Source organism: Bubalus kerabau, chromosome 1, assembly GCF_029407905.1.
Source record: "Bubalus kerabau isolate K-KA32 ecotype Philippines breed swamp buffalo chromosome 1, PCC_UOA_SB_1v2, whole genome shotgun sequence".
Taxonomy (NCBI): domain Eukaryota; kingdom Metazoa; phylum Chordata; class Mammalia; order Artiodactyla; family Bovidae; genus Bubalus; species Bubalus kerabau.
Window position 1 is genome coordinate 212641442 of NC_073624.1, and position 20148 is coordinate 212661589.

At 54.7% G+C, this 20148-nt stretch overlaps 1 protein-coding gene across 6 annotated transcripts; it reads left to right on the forward strand.

Annotated features, from left to right (window-relative positions):
* Positions 1-342: 342 nt before the first annotated feature.
* Positions 343-18824, forward strand: PWWP3A (PWWP domain containing 3A, DNA repair factor). Of its 6 annotated transcripts, none has more exons than XM_055553207.1 (15): positions 343-917; positions 2537-2665; positions 3229-3314; positions 4385-4455; positions 6024-6716; positions 7594-7695; positions 9388-9458; positions 10764-10840; positions 11307-11367; positions 12645-12768; positions 12985-13035; positions 13489-13925; positions 14209-14262; positions 14930-15018; positions 17485-18824. In XM_055553207.1, exons 2-15 carry the CDS (start codon positions 2609-2611, stop codon positions 17537-17539), a joined length of 2028 nt encoding a protein of 675 aa, XP_055409182.1. In that variant the 5' UTR covers positions 343-917; positions 2537-2608; the 3' UTR covers positions 17540-18824. The 6 variants fall into 6 exon arrangements, with proteins under 6 accessions (XP_055409182.1, XP_055409173.1, XP_055409166.1 ...); XM_055553198.1 differs by lacking the exon at positions 343-917 and adding an exon at positions 1353-1485; XM_055553191.1 differs by lacking the exon at positions 343-917 and adding an exon at positions 1474-1614.
* Positions 18825-20148: the final 1324 nt, after the last annotated feature.

Sequence of the window (20148 nt, forward strand, 5' to 3'; positions counted from 1 at the left end):
ACATTTCAGGGCCTCCTGATTTTTTTCCAAGTAACATTGCATAAAACACTGCTGTACATACATCTTTGTGCACATCTGATTATATTCTTATGATGTCCCTGTAAGTGGAAACTGCAGGGTTGGAGGGTCTGAAGCATTTCTGAGGAATCTGACAGATAACATCAAGTCATTTTCCAGAAAGGTACCAATTCACACGTCCCAGCAGCCCCGAATTAGTGCTATCTCACAGCCGGTGCTGGGGCAGGGCCTGAGTTCTCTCCTCTTTGTTAATTTGATGATGGGAAGAAAAACACACTAAGTTTGTTCCTGAACCATGAACCGAATCAAAGATGAAAACGTATTTACACACACCCTAGCAAGGGAGCCTGTATCAGGACGGAATCTGTATTTTCTTTTCTAAAACATCTTTATTTGGCTGGGCCGGGTCTTAGTTGCCCTCACGTGGGATCTTCCTTGCAGCATGTGGGACATTTAGTTTTGTGAACTCTCAGCTGTGGCATGTGGAATCTAGTTCCCTGACCAAGGATGGAACCCTGGCCCCCGGCATTGGTAGCTCAGTCTTAGCCACTGGACAACCAGAGAAGTCCGCAATCTGGTATTTTCTAAAACGACGGAAACAGAACATCCAAATCGCTAAAGAACTGACACACCTGCCCCCTCCCACGATATTTCCATTAATTCAGGCAAGGAGGCCATGAAGGAACCCCACTGGTCACCTCGACCTCGTTAACCCAGACTCTGATCCCCGCGGGACGGGCCAAGCGGTCACCTGTCCCTGCGTGGGCTGGGCCCCAGGGACCCGCCACGTTTGACACAAAACTTCCCAGAACGAGGCGGCCGAGCAGCACAGGTTCCCGAACGGGCCACCCTGAATCCCAACTTCTGCCTTTGACGGGACAGACACACTCGGAGCTGAGGTGGGGGCGGGAGCCGTTTGTGGGCTCGCTACATCGCACATCTCACAGCACAGTGTCTTCACACCGACTCCACAGCGGGAAGGCAGGCCCCAGCGTGGTAGCTGCTTCCCGGGTCACTGCCCACACGAGTGGGTCATTTGTGAAAACGCACGACCCCTCCTCTGGTGGACGCTGGTAGGAACCGCCGTGGCGCCTCACGTCAGGCACCTCCGGCCTTGGAAAGTTCTGTAAGGCTCTCAATGGTTCCTCCAGGGCCTCGGCGGGAGGGGCCTCGAGGGCCGCGCGGACCCGACGGGCACAGGCGGAAGACGGCGGGGCCTGAGCCGGGAAGATGGAGGCCGCCGCCGTCGCCGCCCACCTAGCTCCAGCCATCGCGCCCCGCGCCCGTCAGTCAGCCTCGCGCGCGCGCCCGCCCGTCACTCTGCGCCTTGCGGGGCGGAAGGGGCGGGGGTCACAGCGCGAACGCGGGCGTCCCATTGGTCGACGACGGGGGTGGGGCTTGGCGCCGACGCCAGGCTGGCTCCGCCCCCTGCCCGCGGGAGCGGCGGCGGCTGCGGCGGCGGAGGCGGTGAGCGGGAGCGCGGGCGCGGGCGGCGGCGCCTGGGGCGGCGCGGGTGCCACCGCCGTTAGGCCGCCGCGGCTTCCTCGCCCCCAGCACCGGGCTCGGGGACGCCGCACTGGGGAGGCCAGGGGCCTGGTGAGCCCGGCAGGCTGCGCCCCTCGGGCCGGCCGTGGCGGCGGGTCTGGGCCTGGGGGGAGGGGCGAACCCCGAAAGAGACTCCCCGGGGCGGTGATCCGCCGTGCAGCGGATCTCCCATTTCTCTTCATTGAATCTCTCTGCTCTCTGACCCTTTGCTCACTGAACTCCTCCTCTGCCTGAACCTCTTCCTCTGCGCCTTAAAGCCTCTCCTTTGCTTCTTGAGCCCCCTCCTCCCTGCCCTGAACCCACCCTCTGCTGTCTGCGCCCGTACTTCTGCTCGGTGAACCTGGCTTCCTCTCTCTGAATCGCCTCCTTGCTGTCTGAATCCCCACCTCTATTGCCTGAATCCCCCTCCCCTGCTAATGGGCCCAGTCTCCTGCTGTGGTGAACCCCCCCCCCAACTTTGCACAAACGAACCCCCACCCCCACCCCCCAGCTCTTCTTTTCTGTCAGCAGCCAGATCAGCCTTCCTGGTTGATGTAATGAATGGCCCGCAGCTGTCCCCGTCCTTTAAGAGCAGTCGTTTTCCTCCGATTTTATTTTTTTGCGCCGGGGTCAATTGTTAGCTCCCCAAACACGGGAGGGTTGTAAGCTTTGACCATTTAAAACGCCTGTCGTGCTGAGGTCAGAGGCAGGCCCTCAGCACGGGGACGATTTATTCAGGAGCCTTTTAAAAATAATCTAGGCGGAACCTTTGGGAGGGGATTTGACTGAATTTTATTTGTTAAAATAATCCAGGCGCCTCCCCAGGCATCAAGGCCAGTCATTTCTTTTTGGCATGGAGCCCCTCGGTACAGGATGATGGAATTGAACCATCTACTTGAGGATCAGCCAGGCTCACCTTCGCCCTTAAGAGTTGTGGTTGCGTCGAATCGGGAAGCAAATGATGTTATAAACCACCGTGCAAATTTTGTTGCAGGGCACATCGCGTCAGACCTTCAAGTACTTTGTTTGTGCCAAATCATTACCACTTGCCACATGAGTCTAAATCATGACGGATGCCAAGTATGTCCTTTGCAGATGGAAAAAGCGATTATGGCCCGCAAAGGTGACAACCATTATTCTGTAATTTCAGGAATAAGAAATGACTTTCGGGTGACAAGTAAAATCTTTATCAGGAGATACCTAGGAGTTGCTTCAGCAAAATAATTGAGTTTGAACAGTTGGTGCTCAGATCTGTTGGCACTGGTCCTTGCTCCTGGTCTAATGGGGTTTTGGTCGAGTGCTTACAAGGTTACACTTCTGGAAGTGTCTTTTTTTTTTTTCTCACGCTTTAAAAAAAAAAGAATTTAGCAGTGTCAGCTATAAAAAGGCATGTAAGGCTGTAACTCAAGGAAATTTTTGGCAAGCAGCCCTGATAGTAAATAACAGGACTGTCTTGGGGACGCTTTCCAACAGTGGTGGGAAGAGGGCCAAATCTTGAGGCAAGACCCTGCTTCTGGTATCGGTCTGCTGCTGTCTCCTTGTGCCTCAGTTTCCCTGTGTCTGCAGTCCTATCTTATATTCTTTAAGAATCATCCACTGCATTTGTTTTTATATGTTGCTACTGCTTGTCAGGGTCAGCTGTGTTTTTTGCCTTGTAACAAGGTTGTATTTTTTTTTTTAATGTAGGTCCTGGCCGGAACTGAAAAGTCAGCCAAAAATAAGAGGAAAAAAGGATATTTTCTAAACGTTCAGATACTCTCCTTAGACAAAAAGTTAAGTGTTGTGTTTTTGTAGTCCCCCTGCATGGGATTTGTGATACCCCACCCCCCCGCCAAAAAAAAGCGAAGTCTGCTCTTAAGTCTTCTCACTTCTTTGTTTATCAATGTGGCCACAGTAACCCGAAGAGGAAAACAACCAATTTTATTTTATGTACGTTTGGAAATTGAAGAATCTCTATGTGGTATTGATATCCAGAGAGATCAGTACAAAAATGGGATGGGTGTAAATTATATGCTGGTAGACTCTCATTGGGGTTCAGGTAGGCCTGTTTCTTTCCTACGGATAGGTTTGTGTGACTTTCTTTCAGAAACGTGTGTCAGCCCCCTGCGTTCTGGGATATTTGATGTTTGAGCCTGTGCTTGTAATAAGAAACTGTTGTTTAGCATTCAGAAGGCAGATGCATGGAGGGCGCAGGGTAGCATGTTACATCCCATGGTGGAAGGACACAGATGACTGGGGACGATTAAAATGGCCCAGGTTGCGCATTTCTGATGGGCGAATTCCTGATTCTAAGTAGAAAATGAAACAGGGTCAGCCCCTGCTCCTGCGTCTCTGGGTCCCCATCCTTCTTTCTTTAGAGCCGATCCTAAGCCTGCTTAGTCCGCAGCTCACACTTTCCCTGAGGCTGGGAAAGTAATTGAATACTCGAGTTTAAAAGGGAAGCACATCCTTTTAAACTAAAACACACCTGCTGGGCTGTAAACAGCTTTTAGTGACATTATCATCCACTCTGGAAATCTAACAAAGGAGTTATTTGTGCAGTTGAAAGTGGGATGTACCTCCTAAAAGTCACAATTTGAATTCATTTTTACTCTTAAATCCAACCAGCCTTTTTCTGTCTTAAAAGGGGAAAGGAAAAAAAAAAAAAGCCACATTCACAAGGGTCCTCGCTGCCTCTAACCTCAGGCGCTTGAATTCCTTGTTGGCAGTGACTCCTGGTTTGAGTGGAAGGGTGCGAAAGAAGAAAACGAATCTGATTCTTTTGTCATCTAAAGCAAAATATGTTTGCGAAGGTTTCGGTGGCATTGCTGGTAGCGCATAACGGGCATCCCTGTCCCCGCAGGATTAAGGTGAAGAGCGCGGAAGCCAAGGTCCTGAGAAAGGTGCACATCGAAGACATCGCCTCCTCATTAGGTGAGAGTGTGTTTTTCCGTCCCAGTGAGGTCTGGCAAGATCACGGGGCGTTCTGGGAGAAAACAGACTTGGCCTTCTGGATGCAGAGCGACCCCGTTCCCTGTCTCTCCCCTTCCTTCAAGGAAACGTGATTTCCGTGAACTAGAGGAGTTGCTGTCTCTAACCTTCTAGAATCTGCTTCTCGAGCCCATCCTGTCCTTGACCCACCCTCCCCGCCCCCCTGGCCCCCGGATGGCCAGTGACAGCAGCATGAGGGCCCGCTGGCTCCGTCCACAGCCTGCAGTGCACTCAGAAGGGGTGCGCCTCCCCCAAGAAAGGGCAAGAGGCTTCTCTTTCTGTGTGGGTTTTTTTTTTTTTTTTCCACTTATCTGTAGTAAGACTGTAAAACGGTTCTGTTGCTGGTCTGGCCTCTGTCCAAGGTTTAAGAAGCAGTTGGGTGTATATTTACATTTTATTGCCCAAGCCTAGGGGAGAAAAAAACGGTGTCACTGCCATCAGCCTTTTGCCATTGGTGTCTGCAGGGATGTGGGGGCCAAGGGCAAGGGCAGGGCGAGGCAGGCTGGTAGTGGAGCCCTGACTCCCATCCCCTCAAGGGTCAGTGTCATAGGTGAGACAGACCTGGCTGGAGTCTGGCTGAGCTTAACCCCTGGTGCACTGCCCACTCCCAGACCCACTGGGTGCCTACCTAAGAGCTTATTCCACATGCAGAGAATTTTCTGTCTTGTGAAAAGATTGCCCAGGATCTCCCAGCGGCGACTGGGAAATAGGGTCTGTTTTCCTGCATTTTCAGGGAATGGCTTTGGCTCAGAGCGGGGTGCCCAGCTCAGGCAGCATCCAACACCACCTCTCGGCCGCCCTGATTGTTCGTGCAGATCGTGTTGGGGGGCTGGTGTTTGTGGGCGCCTTTAATATTAAACAGGGCAGAGTCCTGTGCCGAAGGAGGTGTTATTTATGCCTGCTGTGTTCTGATACTGCGTCCGTCATCTTGTTCAAATAAAGGGTGCCAGAGCCGCGCATGGGAATGAATGAATAAACTGTGGTGGTGGGGAGGTCAGGCCGGAATCTCTGCACCTGCGATGCCGTCCACTGGCTTTGAAACGCCCTTGCAGGGAAGTGTGGACAATTTGCTGGCCCACAAAGAGCCTTTTAGGCAGCTGTTCTTACCCACCCCCACCCCTGCCGCCCCTACCCGAAAATACCCTGCCAGCAGTGTCCTTTATTTATTGACCCTGATTGAATTGAAATTGTAAGGCTGAGAGAGGATTTGAGAAATATCTGAATACATTTTGTGGGCAGTATTGTTTTGAAATCTGGAGGAGTATACCAGCCCAAGCAGGGCAGGCTCAGTCAGCGTGCTTTCTGGGGAAAGGAAGCCTTGCAGCCCTGAACCAGCTGTGGTTTGATACCCAAGTCCCTGTTCTGGGGAATATGCCGGTGAGAAGCATCACCCCCTCTTCAGGTGTGAGGACCAGCTTTGGCAACACACCAGAGCTGGCAGGGTGTTGCTGGGTGCTGGAGCCTGGGGCCCACTCATCACCAGGTTTTGTTCCTCTTCCTCTGTCCCACAGCCTCGCAGGACGGGACTCCTGCTGCGCCCCTGGAGGAGCTGACCTACCGGCGGTCACTCCGCGTGGCTCTGGATGTCTTGAACGAAAGACAGGGGAGCTCTTCCAGGGAAGGAACGACCCCTCGGCCTCCAAGAGTGAAGCCCATGGAACCAGCCTCCTGGCCCCCCAAGCCTAGCCTTTCCCCATCATTCCTTGAAGACACGGCGGGCAGTCCGGGGCCAACAAAGAGGGAACGCGTGTCCCAGAGGCTGTTCGGCCTGCCAGCTGGTGAGGAGGATCTGGAGTACGGAGTGGACCACAAGGAGGGGCTCAAGAGGAGTGGAGGCCTGGATGCCCCTGCTGTGTGTTCAGCCAGCGGTGGCGCTCAGGACAGGGAGGCATCCAGAAAACAGCGGGCAGACTGGATGACACCCCTCGGTAAACAAGGGAGGAACCCGGCACAGGGACCCCGCTCAGGTCAGAGAGTGGCTCCATCCTCAGAGGGAGCCGGCCAGGAAGATGGTGAGACAGGGCCCGGCCCGGCAGCGCTGTGCTCGCCTCCCGGAGGCAGGGACCTGAGTCCCCTGGATGGCTGTCCCGCAGAGCACCTGGGCCTGGACAGTGGCCAGAGGCCGAGGGCTCACATGAGTCCCCACAGCCCTGCTCAGCTCGGCCCCACAGAGGAGGCAGCAGACACCCGGCCACTGGAGGAAGGTAAAGGCCCCAAGAGGGTGAGTTGGGAGAGGTTGGCAGTGGGTTCTCCCGTGGCCGATCCAGAGCCAGGCCCCAGATCTTAATGAGATCATTACTAGAACAGATCCTGAGTAGAAGTTTCCTGGGGCCTCTCTCTCTCTGTCTCTCCACCGTGCTCTAAGCACTTCAACTGCTTCCCATACTTGTGTTTTTATTTTTGTTTGGCGGCAGAGGGACTGGAGGGGCACACAGTGGCCGCGGTACCGCCGTGTCTGCTCCCGGAGGATTAACTCCTTTCTCCTCCCATTGCAGAAGCCCTAATGCACTCCCGTTAAACTGGCAGGAATCTCAGAAGTGATTAACTCACTTAAAAGGCCCCTGACTTTTTCAGGATTCCCGCGTGCATGTGTTTTTGTGTGGCTGCAGCCATGCGCTATGGTTTTCTCTGTTGGGATGCTGTAGCATCCCACTTAGTTTTGAAATGCTAATTTGGAGATCTTCATTTCTGCATGGCTAGGTACCGCGCTCTGCCTGCCCACACTCGCTCCGGGTGTCTGCCTTTCTTCTTCCCCTTTCAAGGGGCCCCCTCCCCAGCAGTGGCAGTGAAGCAGGGACTACTATTTGAAGGGGGCCAGCCCCAGAGCCGCATCCTCCCCATGTGGCCGAGTGTACCCTAGGAGGGACAGGCCCCTGGTTCGTTCATCTGCCCTCTGTGCACTTGCAGCCACTCCTGCCCTGTTTCCTCTGTTGAACATGCTTTCACCGAGTGAGGCTGAGGGCAAGTCCACGTTGTGGTGGCTTTGCTCTCTGAGCTGATGTTCAGGGATCAGGGGGTGGTGTTCCCTGGGTAAGTCCCCAGGACTGTGACTAGTAAGGTCTGATCTATCCTTGTTGGCAGCCCGACCATTGTCTGAAGAGTTTATGGAGCCAAGCGCTGTGAACTCTCTCCTGGAGGAGGACGAGGATGACGAGGAGCCCCCAAGAATCCTGCTGTATCACGGTGAGTGACTGGCACCTTCCTGGGGTGAGGTCCCTGACATCCCCTGTCCTGGGGAAGATGTCTTCGCTGTTTGGCTTTTGTCCTGAACCCAGACCTCACAGAGAGGGAGCCCTGGCTCCCCTCTCTCAAGGACAAACACATGCCGGGGGGTGGGGGAGGCTCCCAGGACGCCATTTGGAGGGAATGGCGGAGGGCGGCCAAGTGAACAGATGGGCTCTGTCACCACTGTTGGGTGTGGCCTGGCGCTGCCTCTCAGCCCTCCCAAACAGTGTCCCCACAGCAGGGTGGGCGCCCCCCTCCAGGTGTACGCAGGCCCCCCGCCCCAGCGCTGAGCAGTGCACAGGTCAGCTGCCCTGTCCTCCCGGGCAGGGGTCCAACACAGGCCCAAGCATTCAAGCCAGCCATGGGAAAGTTAGTTGCCTTGAACTAAACAGTTGAGGACTGGCTTCAGTTTTCCACTCACCCATTAACCATTCATCTTAACGTAGTCTAGTTTTGTTTTGTTTTTTAATCTTTTTAGCCTGAGATATTTGTGCATTCAGAGACTGTGGCTAGAGCTGCACGGGGTGGTCTGGGGGCCCTTCCTGCCTGGCTGGAAGGCTGATCCGCTTTCTTGGGTATTTCCCACGGGCTCTTCCGATTGTTCTTATGGTGGCTGGTCATCCTTTACCGGGAGGGACGGTGGGGGTGTGGGTCACTCACCAAGCCCTACCCTGCTGTTGGGGGTCTGGATGCATCCAGCCTGGGGGCCTGCAGTGTGTGGGCTCCTGGGGCATCACTGGTGTCAGTTCCTGCGGGCACAAAAAGGGGCCCCATACCTTCCTGCAGAGGGCGTTTCTGTCCACCTGGGGGGGGTCACTCAGCCCCCGGAGGCCCTAGAGTCAGCTCCTTTCTCCTGCTTTTGTCTTCCATGGGTTTTGGTTGCTGGTGTTTGGGTTGACTGCACCTGTGACTGTTGTCCTGGGTGGCCCTGTGCTCCTCCCGAGGGTGACCAGCTCTCCACTTGTGCCCCAGGCGTCTCCCCTTCCTCCCTCACGGCCCCCTGTCCCTCAAAGCTCTTCCTATCGTCATATGCTGCAGCTCGGCCATGAGCCTCACTCTGGGGTCTGCGAGCAGCCTCTGTTCCTGCTTGCTTTTGTTACCTGGTTTTTTAACGTTGAGTTATTTACTTGTTCTGGGTGTTTTTTTTTTTTTTGGTTGAGGATATAGTTAAATTTTGTTCAGAAATCATTTGTAGTTACCATATGATTATTTAAATAATTCTCCCCCCGCCCCCCACTTTTTAAAGCCCCCAGTTTCTCAGATGAGCTTCTCAGAAATTTACTCCCTGTGTGGGGTCCTCACTGTGTGCCACGGTCTCCTTTCTGTTTATGTGCTACATTTAAAAAGTGCTTTGCCCTGGAGTAATCTGAGACTCAGAAAAGTGGCAGAGGTGGCACTGCGCCCCTGCTTGTACACGCGTGGTCCCCACCAGGAAATCCATGTGCACCCCAGCTGCTGGTGGCCAGCACTTAGGTTCCAGAGTCAGGAGTGCACCCTGCCTTCCCGACTCTTGGGTCTGTCCCAGGCACCACATTAACACTGGGCTTGAGCAGCATCTCTGTGGTTGTGTTTTCTCAAGCAGCTTTGTCTGGTGCTCAATATGGATCTAACATGTCTCTTTTTTGCTTTTTTCTTTCCTTTAAATTCTAGAACCACGTTCATTTGAAGTAGGGATGCTAGTCTGGCATAAATACCAAAAATACCCCTTCTGGCCGGCCGTGGTAAGAACACCTCTCTGCTTCCCGCTCGGTCAGTTGGTTCCCTAGTGTGCAGCCCAGGGTGCCCCATTCTAGACACTGGGCCCGGACAGGGTTTTCACTGTTGCTGCTGGTGAAACGGTGGGTCCGTGAGCAACAATGTAGAGACAAGTTCACCTAAGCAAGGGGTCTCAGCCTCCCGGCACTGCTGAGAATGAACCTCGTAGGTCAGGTTTTCACCAAGCAGCTTTAGAAAGGCCAACTCTGAAAAAATGCCCAGTATTTGCTCGTTTTAAATTTTGTACATTTGAGTTTTTTGGTTTGTAGGTTAGGGTGGGGGTCTACCATGGGTGTAATCGCAGGTGTTTGAGGTTTTGGCTGTACCCTCAGTGGGATGGATACCCTTAAACATGGTCGTACCTCCTCCAAGTGCCTGAAGGGTGCCCACAGTGGGTCAGGTGGAGAATTTTTGAGCCAGGGCACCACCTACCTGCCTTTGCCCCTTCTATTTTTGCCTGAATTTATCCTGTGTCCTCTTCCAGCAGGGACAGGATTTCAGGGTTCTAGCTATAGGTCTTTAATTTGGGGAAGAGGCAGTGAATTGGAAGGTCTCCGCCCTGTGGAGCAGCTTTCTTTGCTGTAGTGAGTCTTGGCTCATGCCGTCAGCATGGCTTCCAGGCACGTGACTGGCGGTCTTGGGAAGGACAGGATTAAACCTGCATGGTGTCTGTGGAAAAAGCTTGGCCATGCAGGTGAACCTGGCTCCCTTGCAGCTCCTCGGCAGTTGGGACCTGACCGTCAGGGCCCCTTCCCTTCCTCTAGTGCTTGCTTGCCGGAGGCACCATGTCCCCCTGTGGTTGGCAGCCTTCTCCGTGCCCCTCCCTGTTTACCAGTTCCCAGGGGAGCTTTTGGTTAACTGGGGCCAGCACTGTAAATTCCCAGTGAGTACAGGAAATGGGGTAGTCAGGCCAGCCATCCCCTGGCTGTGGACCTCCCCAAGCTCGCTTTGCTTGTCCCCCAGAATGAGGAGGAACGCGCCCTGAGCCTGAAAAGACTCAGCGGGAGGAAGGGCGCTCACAGCGGCTGGTTCCTCTTTTATAAAACTGACCAGAACCCACCCCACCCACTTCTGCTCAGCTGTAACAGTGCTGGGAGCCGGGTAGTGCTTGCTGAGCATTTCCTGGTGTCAGCTGTGCCCTGGTCACCCCGGGCCAGCCACCTTTCTTGTCACACACTTGACAAGGTGACACCACGAAAGTGTTGAAAACTCAAACACAGCCTCCTGGGTCCTGGGTGCTGGACACCTTGTGTTCTTGGGTCTGCCTACAGGTCAAGAGCGTCAGGCGGAGAGATAAGAAGGCGAGCGTGCTCTTCATTGAAGGGAACATGAACCCCAGAGGGAGAGGGTAAAGCACCGTTATCTGCTCTGCCCAGTGCTCTAGGTGGGGGGGCCCTGAGGTTGACCCCTGATGGAGCACCCCCACAAAGGCTGTATTGAGACACCTGGCCAGACAGTCGGGTTTTCCAGACTGCTTGTCGGCTTCCAGAATCAGCCCTGACGGATGGCCATGGGCCCCAACAAACCACAGCACAGTTCGCTCCCTGAAGGCTTGTGAGCAACCCCCTGCCAGGTGACCATTCGGTAATCCCCACAGACCTTTATCGTGGGACAGAAGCACCGTCTGCCCAGAGCCGGTCTTAGAAACACCCCACTGCCAAGGGGGGGGCGCCTAGGGACCCCTGGAGGTACACCTGGGTCCAGGCCTGGCTCCCTGGGGCCTCCTCCCCCATGAGTGGGGCTGTCCCAGAGGAGGGCTGCTTTTGGGTCGTGAGATGGCACCAGTCCCATTAATCTCTGCTCTCTGCTTCTAGTATCTCAGTGTTGCTCCGACGACTGAAGCACTTTGACTGCAAAGAGAAGCAGGCACTTTTGGTGAGTGGGTGATTCCTTGTGCTGCTCTGAGCTGCTGGCTTGGTGGTTGGTAACCCTGTCCGCGTGCTCCCCCCCTCCCCCCCCACCGCCATGTGTACTTTCAGACACTGGCCATCACAGGAGTGGCACTCGGCCCCGCCTGCTCTGCTGGAGGTCATCACCCTAAAGTCTCAGCCTCCAGGGAGGCTGCCCACCATTCCCCCTGACCCTGTGCAGGGTGGCTGTTTGGTGGTGGACAGGGTGCCCCCTGGAGGGGAGATGGTAGGGCTCAGGCTGAGGCCAAGGGCCCTGAGCTGCCCCCAGATGGGGTTGTGATTCTGTGGACCGTGCTCCTCAGGGAGGCCACCTCATGGCCCTGTGACCCGCCTGTCTGCGCCCTGGGAGCTGGTGCAGGCAGAGCACTGTGTCTAATTTGAGATAGTGCTTTATGTCAGCTCCACCTTGATGCCAGCGTCTGCTTGGCCCAGTCAGAGGGTTCAGGCTCTGTATGGGATGAGGCTTCCCTGCTTGGGAAGCAGCGTCTTGGCCATGGACAGTGAGCTAGGGCCTAGGGTACGTGGGGGCTGTTTGGAAGGCCGGCACCTATGTGGAGCGCATCCTTGGGCTTTCAGGAATGATGGTGGGGGGCAGGAGGAAAGCAGGAATTGAGGTTGAGATCATGTGCATTAAATACCAGGGGGACGCCTAGGTTTGCAGAGATGGCATGTGGTCCATAAATGACCTGATGTCTGGCCATCCCTCGCCATTCTCCTATTTCCTGGAAATGGGCTATGGGAGTGGCTGTCTGTCCTGGGGCCAGACCCCAGTTGTCCCAAATGCCTGTCAGCGAGCCTCTCCTCACCCTAAGTTTCCTGCCTGCTCCCATCAGACACCTGTGGGTCTTGGGCTGGTCTCGCTGGTCCTCCCAGCTCAGGGGTCTCCCACCCTGAGGGCAGCACCCTCCTCCCACCAACACTCTGGGAGGAGTGTTTGTTTGGAGTTGCAGGCGCAGAGGCTTATCCTGTGGGCTTGCTCTCACGCACCCTATGTCCCCTCCGTCTGCTGGCCCATCGGCTGCAGTGGGGTGGGGTCTCTCCGTTCCTGTTCTCAGGTCTGTGCTTCTCTCTTGGCCCTGAGGGCTCGGCCCATGAGTGACCATTTTCTGAGCAGCCTCGGCCTCAGACGTGCCTCGGGAGCCCTGCTCAGGTTCCTTTCTGGCCGAGGGACTGAGGACATAGGACGAGGGAGGTGCTGCCTGCGGCCTCCTGCTGACAACCGCCGTCCGGGTCTCATTGCAGGACGAGGCAAGGGAGGACTTTGCCCAGGCCATCGGCTGGTGTGTCTCCCTCATCACTGACTACAGGGTCCGGCTTGGTGCGTGGGGCTGGGGCAGTGATGTGGGCTTCCCTTCACGCCCCCAGGGTGAGCACAGCCTGGCCCTCAGGTGGGCTTCTCCTCTCCATCCTGGGTCCAAACAGGACAGTTTCCTTTGCATGCAGGTGGTTTCCATCCACAGGGGCTCACTGCCCAGGGCGGGGTAGGGTGATCTGCCAGTTCCTGATCGCAGTCGAGGTGTACACCCGGCAGGCAGCTTGGTACCATCAGTCCTGTGTAACCAGCACCCCTCCTGCCCTGCAGGCTGTGGCTCCTTCGCCGGCTCTTTCCTGGAATACTATGCGGCTGACATAAGTAAGTCACCAACTCCTTCAAAGCAGGACTTGCTTCCTAGCCCTCGAGAAGTGGCAGTTTCTCTGATCTCTGGACGGGGTGTGCAGTGGGCAGCACGTCTTGAGCCTGAGGCTGACTGTGCAGCCGCCCCCGGGTCTCCAGGCCCCATGGATCCCCCTGCTGAGGGGCCCCCACCTACCGTCTGTACTTGCAGCCACTCGCCAAGTGTGCAGAGCTGGGGCATCTGGGTGGCTCCTCCCCTCTGCCTCGTCCTGGGCATTTTCAGTGGCACTGTTCCTTATGGAGCAGTGCAGATGAGCTGATGCTGGTTCCGTGGGGTGGGCAGTAGGGGGCAGAGCTGGAAAGGGCGGTGAGGGTCCTCTGGGGGTTCCTGCCCAGGTGGGGTGTCCTGGCCCCTTCCCACATGGTTGCTGAGGGCGCCCAGTTAGGGGTAGTTTTCTGCTTCCTTCACAGGCTCCCCTGTCCGCAAGTCCATCCAGCAGGACGTTCAGGGGACGAGGTTCCCCCAGCTGAGTGGGGGAGACCCCGAGGAGCCTGTGGCTGGGAGCCCACAGGGCAGGAGGCCAGCCTACAGGAAGGTGCTGCCCGACCGCTCGCGGGCCGCCCGGGATCGGGCCAACCAGAAGCTGGTAGAGTACATTGTGAAGGCACGGGGCGCCGAGAGCCACCTGCGGGCCATCCTGAGGAACAGGAAGCCATCCCGGTGGCTGAAGACCTTCTTGAGCTCTGGCCAGTACATGACCTGTGTGGAGACATACCTGGAGGACGAGGAGCAGCTGGACCTGGTGGTCAAGTACCTGCAGGGCGTGTACAAGCAGGCGGGCTGCCAGCTGCTGGCACGTGGGCACGGAGACGGCATCCGTTTCATCCTGGACGTGTTACTGCCTGAGGTGAGTGGTCAGCGGGCCCTCCGTGCGCAGGGTGTGTGTGTGTGGGGAAGGTTTCCCAGGGCGTGCAGCGGGGTGGAGGGGCCGGGTGTCGTTCTCCATCCTCTTCCCTGAACCTGGTGCCACCTGAGCCTCAGTTCAGAGAGGGCACTGTGGATGGGAACAGAACGTGTGGGACTGTGCCAGAAGGCTCAGGAACACTGAGCTTTGTAACCGCAGAGAATTTCAAGTACGTTAAAAAATAAAGCAGCTCTGTGAACCCTCATGTGTCCATTCCCATCTGCAGCAGTGGCCTTGCTCCATATGCTCCTCCAGCCCCTTCTTCTGGACACACTGTAATGTGAGTGTAGGAAGGGTGACCCTGCCCCCTGGGGACACTGAGGGCTTCTGAGGTTGTCACAAGTCGGGTGCTCCTGGCATGGAACAGGACGCTGCTCCACCCTCTACAGCCCAGGATGGCCCCATGTCAGCGGTGCCCGGGTGAGGGACCCCTGGTTGGAACGAGAAGGACTTTGTAAGAATTTTGAAGTGACTGCAATACACTTTCTTCTGGAGTAACTAACAGTGATCCTGTGATACCAGACATCTAATGTGTATTCAGTTTACCACTTTGTGTTTTTGGTTTGTTTTGGTTCACTCAGATTTTTACAGCTGCTTTTTGTTTGGTGGCCTGCCTTTTTTGGAGGTGGGGGAGGGCACTGCTTATCTTGCTTATGGAATCTTAGTTCCTGACCAGGGATTGAACCTGGCCTTGGCAGTGAGAGCACCAAGTCCTAGCCACTTGGCACCAGGGACATCCTGGGTCCTGCCTTTCTCTGCTTTGAGTGCCATGAACTCTCATCTTGTTGATTTCACTGGGAGCAGAGATTTCGCAGATGGTGTACATGCGTGTGAGTCCGGTGCTGGGAGGGCCCTGGTGACTGGACTGTCTGCCTTTATGGTGGTCTCCAAGCCTGGTGTGAGTGGCCACACATGGCCCAAGCCTGACCCGTGGTGCCTCTTTGCAGGCCATCATCTGCGCGATCTCAGCAGTAGACGCAGTGGACTACAAGACGGCCGAGGAGAAGTACATCCGAGGACCGGCGCTGAGCTCCCGGTAGGTGGGCCACACACTGTGTCCCGAGGGCTCTGTCTCTGCATGCGGGTGGCTGGGCCTTTGGGCCGCTGGTCTGAGTGGGCAGAGCTGCGCCCACCTCATCCGAACTGATCCTCAGGGCTGACGTCCACCTCCCCCTTGTCCTCCCCCGGTCACCTCACTGCCATGGCTGTTTGAGGAAACCTTAAGATTAAGCGGCAGCTGCTGCCTGCCGTCCCTGGCTGGCAGGAATAATGCAGTGATCAAGATGTTCCTCTACATCCATGGTGAGCCGCCCCGGGCTGGCCTCCCAGCCCCTAATCCCGGCTCTGGGCCGGCTGCCAGGCTGGCTGGGAGCAGGCCGGCCGCGTGGCCCTGACAGGCTGAAGACTCAACTAGGGTCTTGGGCCAGGGCCGAGCAGGCGCTCACAATGGAGTCTGTCCCTGGTCTCAGTGGTCAGCTGGCCATCCCTGTAACTGCATAGAGAGAAGGTGCTCTTGGAGACCGAGGTCCAAGTGGCCCCTCACCATCCAGTGCCTCCCTCAAGATCAGGCGCCAGTCAGAGGGTGTCCTGTCTCGGGGGGGAGGTGGGGGGCGGGCTGTGGGCTGCACAAGTCACTGTCTGCTGCCTTGGGGACACAGTCCAAGCGGCTGAGCCTGGGCGGCCAGGGTTCCATTGGGCTGGGTTTTAGTTGTCCAGCGGGTCTATCCCAATGTACCCACCTCCCCCGTCTTCTCACACCATAGTTGCATTTAGGTTCTTATACACAGGTCATTGAACCTTCACACAGAGACAAGGTCAGGTCTCCTTGTGGGGTCCTTAGGCTGCCGTGTCCCATTTCCCTCAAGGGCATCCCCCTCAGGGTCATGTTTCTTGTTTAGCCTGAGAGGAGCGGCCAGTCACCTACCTGATAATAGATAGTCACTTAAGGCCGACTTGATACTTCATTTTCCATTGTGGTGAAATATACATAATATTCACCACCTTCCCTACTTTTAAACATACATCGTAGTGGTATTAAGCTCATTCATATTGTCGTGTAGCATCCACGCCATCTCCAGGACACTATCCCCAAACAGAAACCGTGTCCCCACTGAACACTCAATTCTTGTTTAAGGGATGACGGGGGTTGTTCGTTTTTAATAGACATGTAGTTGATTTATAACATTACATTATTTTCAGGGAAAGGGTAATTCAGTATATATGTATGTATGTTTGTGTATATATCTTTTTTTTTTTCAGGTTCTTTTCACTACAGTTTGTTAGAAGATATTGAGTGTAGTTCCCTGTGCTTTATAGTTAATCTTTGACATTTATTTTATACATAGCAGTCTGCATCTGTTAATCTTAAACTCCTAATTGATCCTTTCCCTAACCCTTCCCCTGTGATGACAATAAGTTATGTCTGTGAAGTCTGTGTTTTGTAAAGAAGTTCTTTTGTGTCATATTTTAGATTCCACACATAAAGTGATATCACACAGTATTTGTCTTTCTCCATCTGATTTACTTCATTTAGCATGGAAATTTCCTGGGTGGTTGGGACACCACATTCTCTCTACTGGGATCAGGTTCCATCTGTAGCTGGCAACTAAGATCCGGCACAGCATGCTGTGTGGCAAAAAAAAAAAACTACAAATATTTCACTTAGTATAATAATCTCTAGTTGCATCCATGTTGCTACAAATGACATTATTTTATTCTTTTTCATGGCTGAGTAGTAGTCCATCATGTATGTGTATACATCTTTATCCAGTCATCTGTTGATGGACATTTAAGTTGCTTTCATGTGTTAGCTGCTGTCATTAGTTCTGCTATGAACATTGGGGTGCATTTATCTTTTGAACTATAGTTTTATCTGGATATTTGTCCAAGAGTGGGACTGCTGGATCATACGGCAACTCTATTTTTAATAATTTTGAGGGGAGCCTCCATCCTGTTCTCCACAGTGGCTGTACCAATTTACATTCCCACAAACAGTGGAAGGTTCCCTTTTCTCCACACTGTCTCCAGCATCTGTTATTTGTAGACTTTTTAACAGTGGCCATTCTGACCAGTGTGAAGTGAGACTTTATTGTAGTTTTGATTTGCATTTCTCTATAATGAGTGATGTTGAGCATCTTTTCATCTGCCTTTTGGCCATCTGTCTTCTTTGGAGAAATGTCTATGTAAGTCCTCTCCATTTTTCAATTGCATCATTTGTCTTCTGGTTTTGGAGTGGTATGGGTTGTTTGTATGTTTTTTGGTTATGGAGTGGTACGATCTGTTAGTATATTTTGCAGATTAAGCCCTTGGCAGTCACATCATGTGCAAATATTTTCTCCAAGTCTGTAAGCTGATGGTTTCCTTTGCCTTGCAAAAACCTGTAAGTTTGATTAGGTCCCATTTGTTTATTTCTGCTTTTATTTCTGTTGCCTTGGAAGATTGTTGACGTTTATTAAAACAAAATTACTGAGTAAAATGAAGTGATCTCCTTTTGTTTTTGCAGGGAAAAAGAAATATTTGATAACCAGCTCCTAGAAGAACGGAATCGGCGATGCTGAAGCAGGCGGTGGCAGTGCTCCATGCCTGCGCTCTGGGGGCCGGGCAGGCCATTTGCCTCCTTCTGTCTGTGGGTTCTATTTTCCTGGCTCTTGTGGAAGGTATACTTCCCAACAGGCTTTTAAAGAAAAGAAACACTTTATTTTATTTTATTTTTTTTTTAAATTTCACGTCATTACCTGTGACTGTACTGTGTAGGTTCATAGAAGGTGCACATTTGTTTTTTATGTTGAAAAGCATTGTATCTGACATTCAACAGGAGTTTTAAAGACATACGAGTGTGCTGCTCTCGGCACATCAGCGTGTTTTTCCATTTGTTTCTCTCTTCTGTGCGGTTCCTCTCACACTGGCTCCTGAGTTTGCTGTGCCTCTGTTCTGTGTTTTTGAGAAAACCCGGTGTTTGTGAGAGGCAGCCCAGAGACCAGCTGCCGTCCGCATTCTTGCCTCTGCTGGCACTCGGGCAGGGGAGAGGCAGACCTTGAACCTCTCCAGCCACTTCCTCTTCGGTCTCTCTGTGGGTTTCTCCACCCAGCCTGCACTCCTGGGCCGGTGTGACAATCCCTAGTGGCCATTGCTCCCATCCAGCCTGGCCAGGGTCACTGTGCATGTGGCCTGGGCTGTGGGGTTGTGGCCTGGCACCTGCGGAAACCAGCCCTTTGTCTTAAAGCCAGAGCATGGATAGGTCCCCTGCTGCCCGAGGGTCCCAGGCTAGGTGCCTGAAGGCTGGGTCCTCAGTGCGGTCACAGAAATTCTATACACCACAGATTATTTATTCTAAGCTGACACGGAGCTGCTTGTGGAAGGAGACCTCCAGCTCCCCACTGTGATGGCTGCACCACAAAGTCTGAGCCTGGCCAGTGGGGAGAGGTTCTTGTGGGGGTTAGGGAGGTGGAGGGGTGAAGGAGTGGGCCCTGACCAGAGTGGAGTGGTCCAGGAGGAAGGAGGCATAGCCATCCCTGCAGGCACCGGGCACCGGCATGTGACCTCTCTGCTGGTTTTGCATGACCCTGAGCAGAGGTGCAGCCGCTGGCCCGAGGTCCGGCTGAGCCACCCTCCAAGGAGACCCCAGGGATGTCCTGGCTGGGCTGGCTTGGAAGGACTCACCCGCTTCTGGAAGGTCCTTTGACAATGAGCCTTCTTGAAGCAGGTCCGGGTGGAGAGCAGTACGCTCTTGGGGGCAGGGGACCACATGAACTATTCCATTACCGTCGGGTATTTTTATATATCTGTTCTGAGGTCTGCTTGTGGAACTGAACTGTTGAGACTGGAATTAAAGGCCGTTTTGCAGCCCTGCTTATTCTTTTCTGGGATCCGCCTGCAGCCCACCATGTACAGGCACTCAGGCAGCCACATTGTCCCCAACAACTGCTTCTGGAGGCCCTTAACCCTGCTGGGGGGGGGGGGCGGTTCCCACACCAGGCCGAGTAGAGCAGGTGTCTATAGATGCACTGTGCCGTGCTGAGCAGATGTGCTGGGGGCTTCCGCCCCCCACCCCCTCCCCACCCGGCGCCTCAGCTCTCACTGTGTCTTGTGTTCTGTGGATTCTGAGCATGTCTGTCTTCAAGCTTTGTCCTTCATCCACCAGGGCAGGCGGTGGTGGGTGGGACCTGCTGATGCCCCCAGGTGGCATTGGGCAGCGGTAAGGAAGCTGGAGCCAGCTGACCCAACTGGCTCACCAGGTGAGGGATGTTCAGAAGGGCCTGTCAGGTGGCCCCAGCTCCCTGGGGAAGTCAGCACACGCACTGCTTCTGAAGCATCAAGAAGACATACCCAGCACAGCAGCAGGCAGGGGCCCCCACCAGCTGGCCTGTGGCCTCCTGCATCCCTGTCCTCCAAAGTCCCAGATTCCCTGCACCCCCTCACCTGCGGTCCCCCCTCAGCCGTCCTGGGCTCCAGCCATCTAGAGACAGCTGCCTGCACCTCTGCACGGCCACCTTGCTGCCCCCAGGTCTGGTCATCTCCCATGTGGTCACACTCCCAGTCTGCCCTCCCTGACCCTCCTTCCACCCAGACCCCAGAGCTCATCAGTACGCTCTTCCTGCATTTGCTTCACCTGTCTGGCTCCAGCCCGGATGGCGTGAGGGGGTGATCAGACCCCCAATGGAAGGAGCAGCACATTTCAACAAAACTGCTTCCTGGGGAGGAGTTCCCTGCGTTTACTTGGGCACCTCTTCAAGCCCATCATCGTTCGGGAAATTGATTAAAACGAGGAATGCCCAGCACAGGCGAGCATGCTGAGAATCTCAAATCAGCTATGCATGTCTGGGCAGTGTGGTCATGGCCTCTCAACTCTGAGGCGGGGCTTCTCCCTCCAGGCTTTCCTGTCAGGGCACCCCCTCCCCCAGCCCCTGCTCGCCTTCCTCCCCTGCCCTGCAGCTTCCCTCTGCCTCTGGCCCCTCTGCCTTCCTCCCTGCTCCTCCTCTAACCCTGCTCCCCACCCCCACCCCCTATCCCTGTCTTCTTCCTCCCTCCTCCCTGCCTGCCCTCTTGTTTACTCCCTGCCCCATCAGACCTGCTTCTGGAGGGTTGCCTGTTTGAAGGTTCTCCCAGGACACCCCAAGCTCCTGATCAGGCTCTTCCCTCCCCATCCAGTGCCTAAGTTATCCAGCCC

Excerpts from the sequence above, each read along its gene's own strand:
- PWWP3A (XM_055553207.1), top strand. The coding sequence starts at position 2,609 with ATGACGGATGCCAAGTATGTCCTTTGCAGATGGAAAAAGCGATTATGG. Across the intron at positions 10,841-11,306 it reads ATGAACCCCAGAGGGAGAGG|TATCTCAGTGTTGCTCCGAC; the intron begins GTAAAGCACCGT and ends CTCTGCTTCTAG. Across the intron at positions 12,769-12,984 it reads CTTCCCTTCACGCCCCCAGG|GCTGTGGCTCCTTCGCCGGC; the intron begins GTGAGCACAGCC and ends CCTGCCCTGCAG.